The 13,399-nt window shown below is 40.0% G+C and overlaps 1 protein-coding gene across 3 annotated transcripts in view; it reads right to left on the bottom strand.

The window, feature by feature from the left end:
• The window catches only part of TENM2 (teneurin transmembrane protein 2), a 2,186,131-nt gene that overhangs the window by 150,886 nt on the left and 2,021,846 nt on the right, over positions 1–13,399 (bottom strand). For all 3 annotated transcript variants that reach the window (XM_088454943.1, XM_088454942.1, XM_088454944.1), the window contains one exon: positions 2,358–2,568. In XM_088454943.1, coding sequence (XP_088311069.1) covers positions 2,358–2,568 — 211 coding nt within the window. The remainder of the gene's footprint in view (positions 1–2,357; positions 2,569–13,399) is intronic.

Raw genomic sequence — 13,399 nt, 5'->3', positions numbered from 1 at the left:
GATAATGGAATCCCTGTCACCATCCTGGAAATCAATCCTAAGCAGTTAGCGTCTCACTCTGTTATACCATTACTCCCCATCAGTCAATACCATGGCTGGAACAGTAGCGTGATCTCTGCACCACAAGAGCCTGAAGTTTTCCTAGAATATCTTTATAATGTGTAGTAGGAATGAGGGAAATTGCAGAGAAATCTTGCACAAATAGTGTTTCATGGCTGAACAGGCCATTTCAAATGGATGCGAGTTTCCAGCAATACAAGCATCAAATTCCCCTTTTGCTTCATCATTACATGGAATGCCTTTCCATAATACTTCTAAATTTGCCTGTGAAATTTAGCAGCCAAATGCGTAATGAGGTGAATATTTAAAGGAGAAAATTGTGCTCATCTCTAGCGTGCGCCTGTGAAAATAAGGAAATTGTGGATCATTTTAAGCTACAACTACATAGGAATTTTCTATTACCATCTGAAAGCTCAGTCTTAAACCTTCCTTTATTCTATTTCTTCACATAATGTTCTGGGAATGCTATGCAGTTTTCTCTGCTGCAATGAAAACTATCAATTTGTATTTCTTTCTTAAGCAAGTTAAGTAGAAGTTGATGGTGGAGGAAAAGTGTACTGCCAAGCTATTACCAGCTTTAACAGGTCTCACAGGTCTCTAGGGGCCCGGACTGATCTCAATTGACCTTGGACTTCAGATTGACAGTTCAAAATCCCCTGCAGATGCCTCATAGCCACTATAAACTGGATCTATCTAAACCATTTCCGCAGTAATATAAATACCCTAACAGCATTGTGTGCTTATACTGCTTAGTACTAGTGATAAACAATAAAACAATAATAATTATGTACTATAATGTAAATGAAAGAGTAAAATATGCTATTTTTCAAAAAGGTTTTGCAGCACCACTATTTTTGCACCATCATTATCATTATATAAGTACAAATGCCTGTTTTAATGGGTTTTGTTGTTGTTATTGTTTTTATTTTTTTTGTTAGTCAATTTTTGCATGGCATTTCCTGCTTTATAAACATCAATGAAGCCAACATGTTCCTTATAGCAACAAGGGATAATCAGATTATCTGATGACCAGCACAAGGAGAGCCCAGGACCAGCCATTTGCTGTATGTCATTGGAGAACCTCCACAGGTCAACTCCTTTTCCATAGTGTTTGAATTCACATTACAGTAACAGTAAGTTAATTCAATCTAAACAATCTTATATAAAAAATTAATTGGTCTGCTTGCTTGTTTGTTTGTTTGCATTCGGACACCCCTGTACCGATTGGGATGAAACCAACACGTGGTGGTTCAGTTGGATCCTGGACAGGTTTTAGAGGGTTAGGGTCCCGGTTGGACCTCCTGTTAGTGAATGCTGGGCAGAACTTTGACCTGGGGAGCCAATTTTGGGACTTGCAGTAAACGGATTTGGATAAAAAAACTCACAGAGGGGTGGCAATTGGTCTGCAAAGTCTAATGGAGTGGTTGGAGTCCCAGTCGGACCTCATGGTTGGGGGGCTGGGGTGGACAGAACTTTGATCCAAGGAGCCTGTACTGGGCCTTCCACTGGATGGATTTGGATGACATCACATAATAAAACGTAATAACTTGAAGATTTACACCTGGGCAATGCCGGGTTCTTCAGTTAGTTGTCTATAAAATCCAATTTATTACATTGGGGTATATTTATTGCAGCGATAAAAAATCTTCTTTCCTGCAAGCTATAATAAAAAGTCATGATGACAGCTCCTCGGCCACACTGGCCAGCAATGGTAAGAATAGTCTCACCACTTGCCGGCTTATTGGCTGTCACATTCATATTGGTACTTGGACTCAGGCTTCTAGTTCCAGATTCATAAAAAAAAGTCCTAAACCTTGCAAAAACACCAGACCAGGGCTTTATGTCTTTAATAAATAGACCCCTAAATGTTGTCATTGCTGACACAGGAGCAACTGTTGGAGTTGGAGTTCGAGCAACTCTATGGACAGTTGCTTTGTGGCACTGTCCATAGAGCAGGTAAGTGAGGGAACTAACAGAGTGAAACAGAATTACCTAGACCAACAATGACAATATTAGGAAGTGATACATAAGAACAAATAAAGAGATGAAAACACTATAAACAGGATGCATAGTTAATCTCAAAATATTTAGTAAATATATATGTTGTGACCAGTTATTATTATATTATACAAAAAAAAAAAAAAAAGAGTCCTCAAAAAAGCATGGGAATCACAAGTTGTTTTTTTTCATGTATTTTTATGTTTATTTTATTGTAGAAAGATAGCGCAGCTGCTAAAGGAATCTGCTTTCCCCTACATATGATCCTTTAAATCTGTATTAATATCTCTGTTTTGTACCTGCTGTTGAAGGGATTTTCTCCAGGAATGATGTGTGTGCTGTCTTTTCCTACCAGAAGTTTGATTCGGTCATAAAAAGACTTGACTGCTGGTGAGCCCAACGGGCTTTGCTGGATGATATCAAGAGGGTCACGCGATCCACGGCAAAGTAAACTTGACTGACAAGTTGTCTGAAGGCAACAGTCTGGGTCCAAGCAGTCCACAAGCCCATCTGAAAGAACAAAACCAAATGTAATGAATGCCAGCAAAATAAATGGATATAGATAATAATATTCATTATTTTTACAAAAGAGAAAAGACATTTTATTACGTGATGTACTGAAGGACAAGATTAATGTTTGTTACATTCAACCTTTATCTTTATTTCATACAACCAGTGGTAGCACCTTACTAAAGGAATATAAAATCAATGGATTATTGCTGAAATCTAGAATTATATGAAGACAAGGTAGACAAAATTATTACAAGCATATAAGAATTATAACCTGGTGTGGTGTAATCAGAGCTTGATATGATTACAACATGTTTATGGAATGAAATTATGTCATAGTAAATTATAATTTATAGATGACGAGGTGAAGGACCCCAGAACCCTGGCTGGAACATTGGAGAGCAGCGGAGCTGTCACGTGGTTGAGGAGACCAGCCTGGGAGAAAGCATTATACAATGCCGCAGCTACACTAACATACTGGCAGCACTAAGTTGTAGATGATCACTGGTAAAATGGGGAGAGGCTTGTAGGAATTTGTTTTTGGCATTAATACATGTTTAGCACGGCATATTAAAGATACAAAAACCCACAATTGTCCCTGTGGTCTACTGTAAAGTATGTATGCTGGGTACAAGCTTGTTTTGTGGGTAGTGTTACCTAACCCTCATCATGTTTGTTAAGATTGCACCCCATAGACCACTTGCTGTAACATAAACTGTAAGTTAAGTACTGTACAGTATTTTAATATCAGGTTTATTATAGAAATCCTACTCCAAAACATTGGTTGTCAAGATTTAAAAAATGTGCCCTGAGAGATACCGTAGCACAAAAGCTAATGGGCGGGGGGCAAAGTGCAGTGAATGATATCACGTGGCCCTACTCCTGCTCAATGCCGTGATTCACAGTAGTGAGGGTGGTGCCACATGAAGCTATTCACCATGATTCATGTGATCAAAGCTCACTGCGTAAGTGGGCAGGATCAGAGAGTTTGGTCTACTCACAGGAGTTCAGGAGAGCTCCCAGACATTCCAGGAGAGAAGGCAAGTGTGCTCCAAAGCGACTAGGAATGTACATATAACATCTCCCAATAACCACATATCATTGGCCACCATTAGAATAGTTTTGCGCAGTTGTCGTTTTACGGTTTATTCATGTCATACTTTGTTCTTTTAATCTAGGCTGTCCCACAAGTGTTCCTTAGCAAACGAGGAATCATGATTTTTACATTGCAGTCAGTTTTGAAAATGATCTTCCTAATAATTAAATGAGGACATTTTTTTTCTGCTGGGAGATTAATCATTCAAATGTTTTAACATACATAATTGTCATTTTTGTCATTGTTGTATTACTATCACACCATACGTGTCTGATTTATAGCATCCCAATCAGTGCTGTGAAATATTTATTAAAAACACATTACCAACAGTTTTATATGGTCTTATTTACTGAGTCCTCCTTGCTGCAACCCAGTCATGATAAATTGCTGTCATCTTGTGTCAGGAATATGTTACAGTGTGGTTTACCATGCTTCATAGAACAGATCTGTAAACTGGAGTGGGTGTGCTTAATCCACATGGTACATACATAGACAAAACATAAAGTACAGCTTTACACACAGATACTGTACACATGACAGTACTACATCCATCTACTGCAATTATCTGGGACAAAGCAGAATGACACTGACCAATTCGCTGAGATTTAGCAAGAATGCTGTTGACAGCCAATCAGAAAGCTTTTCTCTCATGGGGGTAATGTAGCTTCCCTGAAGCTCATCATATGCACAGATTTCCCAACACATCAGGCTACATGGACACAGAGGAAAAGTCATCTTTTTCTTTTTCAATGTATACTAATAGTTAAAGCTAACTCTTCACATTAAATTAGCATTGATGAAATCATAATCTCATCCACAACTTCTAGACTAGTCATCTAAAGTTTTCATTATGTCTTATAGCCCATGAATGTAATATACAGTATATATATATGTATATATATATATATGCGCGTATATACATACATATATAATGCTATTTATCCTCGTGTGGCTCACATATCTTAATGACCGCACACAGCTTTCAGAGATAATATTAACTGCTTTTATATATATATATATATATATATATATATATGTCCCATTACACTTTTTATGTCTATTAATACGTGTGAACCTATTATTCCCACATGACCTCATAAGTGCGGCATGATAATGGGCTTCTACAGGCAAACACTTTTTGAAGACACTGAACTTTAAATTGGCACACCAATCTCCCAGTAGCCTGTCAGTCAGGAGAATCATATCATTGTGCCAGCGAGCCCCCTTGGATATAGTCTGACATTGCAATCTCCACTAAATTACCCTGTCACTGCCAGTCTTACAGTTATCTTGCAAACAATCAAGCAGGCAATCAGACTGCTCAGAATTGCCAGTTCAGGACCTGGGAGGTTAGTATGTCTCCATTCAATACCAGTAAAAAAGAATATCATTCTTCTGACATTGGATGAGAGACTTATATATTTATATCTCATTACAAAGGGCAGCACTATATAACATCTAAATATACCCTTCAAGACCACTGCGACTTTGCTACTGCTTCTGTCAAAGAAAGTTATTCTATATAACTAGAAGAGGCAGAGATTCATCGAGAGTAAGTTAATTGCTAGCAATATTGTACATTATTTTAGATTATACTGTGAAATACAGTAACTATCCTAGGATGGGCTCACTGACATAAATGATGTTCTCCAGGTCCAGGTGTTCTTCAAGCAGATATATCATCTTCTTTCAAGCATTAAGGTGGCTCAGAGCATGCCGAAAATAGAAACAGATGCACGGAAGTTCGACTTAATTATCAACAGTACTCCACGTACGTATTCCTATGTGTCTATATCAAGCACCAATTTCCAATAATGACCAAATGACTAAGTTATTGTGCATTGTGTAGTGATTCTCATTCTCTTATGAGACAATCATAGATCACTGTCTATGCAATCTCCTCTAGAATATTTCCTATCAATCTTAAATGTTCCAAACAAGAGTTTATATTAAGACAGAGTTAGGCCATTTGCACGTGATTGATTTTATATTAGTCTCTCCTCTGTTCCAGTTTTTGACAGCAGAGCAGAGAACAGACAACTACTTGCGTAGCGATCACTGATTTCTTTGGAGCGATGCACTGACAATTCACAGGGGCCCTATACAGAAGCAGATGACTGAACACGAATGGTTGGTGGGGGATAGAGAATGTTCTATTTTCGCATATCTCTGTTCCATCATGTGCTTCTGTACAGCATCCACGTGCGCTCGAAGACTGCCTCTCTATAGAGAGCAATGATCTCCATACGAGTATTTGTCTCTTCTCATAGGAAAGATGGTTATAAAAAAACAGTTGTGTACAGTACACATGGCCCTTATGTTAAAGAAAGCAATTAACCCACCCTGGAGAAATCTCTGTCTTTGCCCATGTCTTGGCTGGACCACACATGAAGGCCACATGACGTATTGGAGAATACATCTCACGTGTAGGCTCATATTACATAGACCCTATCATTCAGACTGGGCTAAACAATGAACTTGTACCTACTGTTTCTATTTTAGCCCCTGATTTGCTGTTCTACCTTGATAAAGAAAGAAAAGCACAATTTATCCAACTATTGATCCTACAAAGTCAAAGATTTGGTTAAATTATTTTACTGAAGAGAATAAAATATTATTCTCTCATTTTTCTCGTTACAGTATTTATAGAACAATGCACTGCATTTTTAGCAAGCCACATGGAAGTTGTAGACTATTCTTATGAAGATTTAGCAAGTTCAGTTCAGCTTTTTAAAACATAAAATAATTCATGATATTCATCTGTCAATGAATATTAGCATAACGAATCTTATGATAATTATAGCTTTTACTGAATTCCACTAAGATTTTGGTTGGTTATACAATTAAACCAAAATACCAAATCAAGAGAAATTCAGTAAGGGGTAATTTAAAAATGTGCATAACAATCTTCATATTTCCATACGCATGAAGGAAATAAATAGATTTGACTTGGATAAGGATTGTACTTTGGTATATGTGAATAATTTACAGCGAGTGGATTCATGCTACACTAGGAACAGCTGTTCCCTGAGGCACAGTCTCCCCTTATGTGATATTAGTCATTAAACATAGTTTAGGTTAACAAATAAACTAGTGACTTACACCTGTAATAAAAGTAAACCATATATTGGATTTCCAGAGGACATGTGTTGAGATACTGTATACACATATGGTTACGTTCCTAATATAGACACAGAATCGGTCTTTACACACACCTGCAGTAGACAAACCTACTGCCCCAAAGGAACCCACGTACAGATTACACTTGCCTCTTCATTACAACAGCACATATACTATTAGTGGGATGACACTTCAGTTTAAAACCATGGAGTTTGGTGACAGAAAATCTTTTTCGTAGCTATTTAACAAAAAAGAAAAACAAGTCCTGGGGCAGCTGAACAATGCATAGCTACCCTGTGATGCTTGCCAGCAGCAGTAAGCAGAGATTTTCCACATTGCCTACCACTCAAGGTCCCTTCTGAGAATGCATGACATGCCATTGCTAGGTCCTGTTGGTGCAATGCACCTGGAGCCCAGGTTTCCAGGTGCAGATATGTTAAACACGAGAAATCAAAAAATTCTAAAAAAAATAGAACACCACAAGATAGTACCAAATCTTCTATCACCATCTTGTGAAGGTAAAGGTACAGCCATGTCCTTCTTATGTATGCGGTAACTAACTCCTCATGCATGCTTTGTGTGGTGGAGCTGTCACATCAGAGCCACAGCAACAATCATCATTGGCTACAGAGCTCTGATGTGATAGCTTCACTGTCATTCTAGCTTCATCGTAGACTGTGATGGAGCTAGACAAAGAGGGAGAACCCCTAAATCCAGCAAAATTGTCAGTTTTCAGCAGGTTTAGGGATCATCTCACTTTGATAAAAAAAAGCCCCATCTCTTGGGTATTAACCAGTTAACACAACTTATTTACATGCATGCGTAACCAATCCCAAAACCCAGTTAGTTTAATCCTCTGCAAGGTCACAGTTACAATTTGTTTCTCTATATTAGCACCAGATTTAGAAAATATGTGCTTAATCAGCCATTTCTTAACTCAAGGGAACACTGCTGAATATTCAAGAACAAATAATCTGTAAACTATCTATAACAATGAGGAATGCATTTCTATCAGCTTGTCAATTCGTTATGCAGTGTTAACTGCAATCAATTTTACATCACCACAAATGACTTTAAATCCTGCAACAATTTTATTGACCTTTTAAGTAAAGAGTCTATTCACAGAGGTGATTGTGTAAAATATCATTGTACATTGTATTCCCATATTACAGTTTGAAATCAAGAACTGCTGCTGCGTTTCAAATAGTTGCAAAATTGAGCCTATACGGCACTTGCATATATTACTGTAGAAGCTGCAGACCAATAACAGCATCCTAATTCCCTGTCTCTGAGCTGGATCGTATTCCCTTATACTACCAACCAAACATAGGGCCTTATTTAAAGTTTGGAATGAACACAGCTAGAAGGTGCAACTTTGGCAAAGCATGCTGTGCTCCAGGGAAGGTCAATTTAAAAGGTGCAGATAGATTCAGAATTGAGGATATTATTTAAAGGGGTCTATTTATAAAGCAGAAATAAGACAAATCACTGATGATAATGCAGATAAAAGTGTGTATACTCTTATCACAATTTAGAAAAATATTACGGGGTCTATTCATCATCATCATCATGGTATGATTAAGTATCCACCTTGCCGTGGGGGATACTTATCACAGGAGCAATTAAGCATTGCTGCGATGCAGGGACAGCTGCTCCGAAAAGCAGAAAAGCAGCTGTCCTCGCGATCAGTAACACTGCTAATTCTGTAGCAGCATTACTTACCTGTTCCGTCGCCGGCTTCTGCGCATGTGTGACCTGACGTGACGTATGCTCAAAGCCGCTGGGGAGGCAGTGGGAGGTGGAAGAGGAATCCGCAGAGATCCCTCTTCGCATCCCCGGAATCCTTTCCATAGGAAGAAGCGGGGCTCCGACAACAAGCATTATCTGAAGATGGTGTTTGTTCACGCAGGCAAACTCCGAAAACTTTAAGGGGTCAATCCAGTTAGTTGCGCCCGGTCTATGAAACTGGCAGACATCACACAAATGCGCACACCCAATCCAATAAAAAATGCCTGTTTGTGGTAGTCGCAGTTTGTGAATTGTCAGCCACATGCGATGTGAGAGAAGTGCATGAAAAAGTGTGCTGGCCTTCCTGGACATCTACAAAACTGACACTCTTTGCTTGCAGAACCACACAGAAGTTGTTACTGTTAGTGAGCACAAAGAAAGTACTGGAAGCGTTTAGACAGTGTAAAACGGACAATTTGTGCTTTTAAAAAAAAAAGTAAAAAAAATAAAAAGTAGGAAAAAAAGATGCTTTTGGGGGTACTTTAAGGTGAGAAAAAATATATAAAAGGTGATTATTTATCAAAAACAAATGCTCTAATTAAATTTGGGGTGCATAAAGCATCAAAATAGTTGATTTCTGGGAAATCTGAGGACATTTTGTTAAACCCCCAAAATTATATGTAATTAATGGACTAATTAAGCTAATTGGAACCTTCCAGTTGCCTAATTAGTTATTAGGGGGGCGTCCAAGGTGTTCTGCATGGTGTCCCAACATTTTAACCTTAAAATAAAGATTTTCCCTACCATCTCTCACCAGGGGCAGAACTATGGGAGACAATGGAGGCGCCTGCCGCCGGGCTCCGACACTAAAGGGGCACCTCCTCCATTGTCCACAGCATATTCACCCCACTCAGGGCTGTAACTATATTCCCGGAGTGTACCGTCATGGCCGCCCAATACATGGCACCCCTTCCCGGCACCTGAGAAGATACCATACACTAGCGGAGAGCTCCATGTCAGACCATCACCTTCCTATAACTATAGCCTGTCTGCATGCGAATTGCCACATTACAGTGTCAGCAGCTGTGGCACCAAATTATAACTTGCCTCCGGGCGTCTGGGATGAATTTACGCCTCTGTTTCTCACCCTCAGGGATGTGCAAAAGGTAAAATTTGAGTTTACTGTGACTGGTTCAATGTGAGTTGCTAATTGGACTGCAAAATTAATTCACCATGCGAATTCGCAGAGGAAACAGCAACTCGCATCTCTCAACTGGCACCTAATTGGACTGACCCCTAAGTTTTGCTGAATTTGCTGAATATTAGGTGGTACTCTCGGACCCCTGATGATGAATGGCTCGTGACCTTAAGTGTAATGAGCCATTTAGTTATAATAAATGGACCCCTTATTGTGGAGAAATAACAGATTTCTCCTGAGGTATCTCATTTTCCATCATTTCACACCATCCCTATAGACCTCTATGGGAACACTGGTCTTGGTCAATTTGTCAAGCAGTTAAAAGTTTAGCTTTTTCGCTGCAAGCTAACGCTATCTGCATATGGCGTTAGCTTTACCTGCCAATAGGGATCAGTGAAGTCAGAGAGAGTTTGCTGGATTTCTGCAGGGTCAAATAACTATGGCCATGCAGGGAGGTTCACTGTGTTATGCTTTCATTGCAGCTCCAAGAGCAGCTCCTGCAAGATAAATAGCTGTGGTAAAGCTTTCTGATTCACTGTGATAAGTGATGTAGAGTGTTAATTACTGTAGTATATATAAAAACCTCTTACAGATGTGGCAAGGGGATTTTAAGAGAGGAGAGGGCCCGTGTGCAAACTCGGGGGGCTATGTACTAATCCTTGGAGAGAGAGAAAATGAACAGAGATAAAATGCCAACCCATCAGTTCTTGCCACTTTATAGGCTGTGTTTGAAAAATGACAGTTAGGAGCTGTCTAACTTAACTGCATCGACTTTATCTCCATCCAAGGCTTAGTAAATAGACCCCTTAGTACATAGACCATCATCTCTAGCAGTGCAGTAGATTCTGCCTCAAAGCCAGAATCTACTGCACATGTGCAGGTCTTCAGGTAAATGGCACCCGCACCTTATTCCCAGGGAAATAATTAAGGCGCATGTGCAAGTCACTGGGAAAATTATAAATACACAATCAGCTCTATTGCTCTCCTATTAGCTTCTGTATAATTAACTGTTCCTTTAATGCTTATCAACATCAGTCACAGACATATCAGGTCGGCCCTGCAACAAGGCCGATGCCAATATATCTGGTGTGGGATGCAGTTAATACCCCGCGATGCCGACTACTGAAATCCCAGCGCCAGAATCCCAGTCACCGAGAGAACACCGGTGCTGAAATCCCGACATGACTGGGGATGCCAATGTCGGAATCCCAGCAGCTGGCATCCCGATCGTAAGGACACCCAGGACAAAGTAAGTATTAGCCGTGGGGGGGGGAGGGTTAGGATTAGACACCCCGGGGGGACTTAGGGTTAGGTTGTGGGAGGGGGGGTTGGGCTCCAGACAGGGGGGTTAGGTTCAGGCACCACTGGGGGAAGTTAGGGTTAGGCACTAAGGGGGGAGGGTTAGGCACTAAAAGGGGGACGGTTAGGTTTAGGCACTTACCGGGAGGGTTAGGGTGCAGGGTAGGGAGGGTTAGTATGAGGGTACAAAAACGGAGGGTTAGGGGGTAAATAGGTCAGGAGAACAGTACGTACCATTCCCCTGTTGGGATTCCAACCTTTGGGATGCCGTTGACAGCCAGCATCTCATCCATCAATATTTCATACCGATTTCTCTGGTGTATCTGTATGTGTGTATGAGCGACCTGCCACCTGCCCGTACACTTGCTGCAGGGAGCGTCGTCACTGACATATCAACTAGGCATTTTAATGCCCAGCCAGTTGTAATGACAGCCCAGACATATTGAGCAGCCGATTGGTAAATGTGTACAGCTGTCCATTCGGCCGCTCTGATGGCGGATCAGTCTGCTGACTGACCCATCATCTCAGTGTACCCAGCATTAGGGCCGTATTCAATTGCCGGTGAAAAGTCCCTGACTTTCGCATGGTGTACTTTCCGCCATCATCACTAGTTTTGCCTCTGGAAAAGTATTGCGCTCGTCCCCACTTTTCGCCCTATTCAATTACAAAGGACGCGAGAACGCATCCTGCCGAAACTCAAATAGGCGAAAAGTGTGGTCAGATTTGGGGAAATCAACCTGACACCCCTCAATAGATGCACTCACAATGGGTATGCAGTTCACTATGGATACCCCTGAATAGCCCTGCTGAACGTATTTGGTGTGCTTAAATGCTCTCAATTGCTGCTATTTAGCGTATTTGCACAAGAAGTGAAGAATAGCATTTTACATTTTTTTTTTGCCAAAAATAAGTAGTCTCTGCAAATTTGGGGTGCATGAAAATGGGTGCAAGCATGCTTAAAAAAAGTGATGTTTTAAAAAACTTAAAAAACACCTTCAGCAAACACCTGCAATAAAAAAAAACAGCTTGGGAATACTTGGGGGACCCCCTGGGGTCTATTTAGCAAGTTTTTAACTTTGTTTTTTTTTGCCCCCAAAGCAAAAGTACTTTTTTGGGGTGATCTTAAGTAATTTTTAAACTTTTTTTGATGCAGTTTACCTTTGGGGGACTGTCCCAAGGCTGCAGGTGTGTTGCCGCAACTTTGCACCCCAACCCCCAATTCTGCACTTTTTTCCGCCTCCATTCAGAGGTGAATCTTTTCCGCTGGTTACAAGATGCAGACTTTTCACATCAGCGAAAAGTCTTTGCAACCGAATACGGCAGTAAGTTTCCGACAGGCGAAATGATGTCATCGGCAAAAACTTTTCGCCGAGAACGGCTTTTCGCCGGCAATTGAATACGGCCCTTAGTCTCAAATGAAGTCAAAGTAAAAGATTTCAGTCAATGATTTAGCAAGCTATTGATTGAATACATGTATCTTCAGAATGACATTCAGGAGGTTTGTGCATTTCTTTACAATATTTATTATCATTTATTTATATAGGGCCACCATAATACACAGTGATGTACAGATAAATAATATATCGGTCACATTGCTCTAAACTCCCTACCAGATACACACGCTAGGGTACTTCTGTGTTAGGTCCCAGTTCAGCTACCAGTATATTTTTGGACTGTGAGAAGAACATGGAGCATCTGAGGAAACGTACACAAACATGGGGAGAACATACAAACTTCACACTGATCATATGCAAAACGCCTTAGGCTATAAACTAACCACTGTACCACCATGCTGTCCACTAGTGCCCTATGTGATGCATTGGTTATGCTTTGTACATAATAATAAAGTATTTGAGATCATGTCCTTCTTGAAACCGTGCAAGCTGCTCTGCTGTTAGAAATTTCTACATCCATGAGGTTAACTACACCACTGTGTTTAGATAATGTGATTTTCTGCAATAAAATTATGGTGTTATAACATATCATTTTATTTAAACTCTAGTGTTGCCAAGTTATATTTAATTCTTATAGATTTTGTTGTCGCCATTGTGAGGCACAGAGTGAAGACTGAGCATAAATGTCAGTTTACACTTTCCTTTTGTAATTCAAAATTAACGGTGCTGAGGATTTCTAGAATTCACTGAAAACACGACGAAGCAATTAAGTTTTAGGTAACGTAGTAGAAAAGGGAGAACCTGACAGGTGCGAATCAAATGGAAAATAATTGAAAAAATATGTTCCATACCGGTACAGCTCACTGCTGCGCAGCGATGTAGTGTAAGGAGATTACAGGCACAAGCGCACTTCTTTGTTCACACTTTAAACACTCTAAGTTGTCACTCAGAAATAATGTAATAGATGTTTGAGAAATGTAATTAAATGACTTTTTT

This window comes from Taudactylus pleione, unplaced genomic scaffold, assembly GCF_031769625.1.
Source record: "Taudactylus pleione unplaced genomic scaffold, aTauple2 ptg000637l, whole genome shotgun sequence".
NCBI lineage: Eukaryota > Metazoa > Chordata > Amphibia > Anura > Myobatrachidae > Taudactylus > Taudactylus pleione.
Note: the sequence above shows the minus strand (reverse complement) of the source record. Positions and strands in the feature narration are given on the sequence as shown.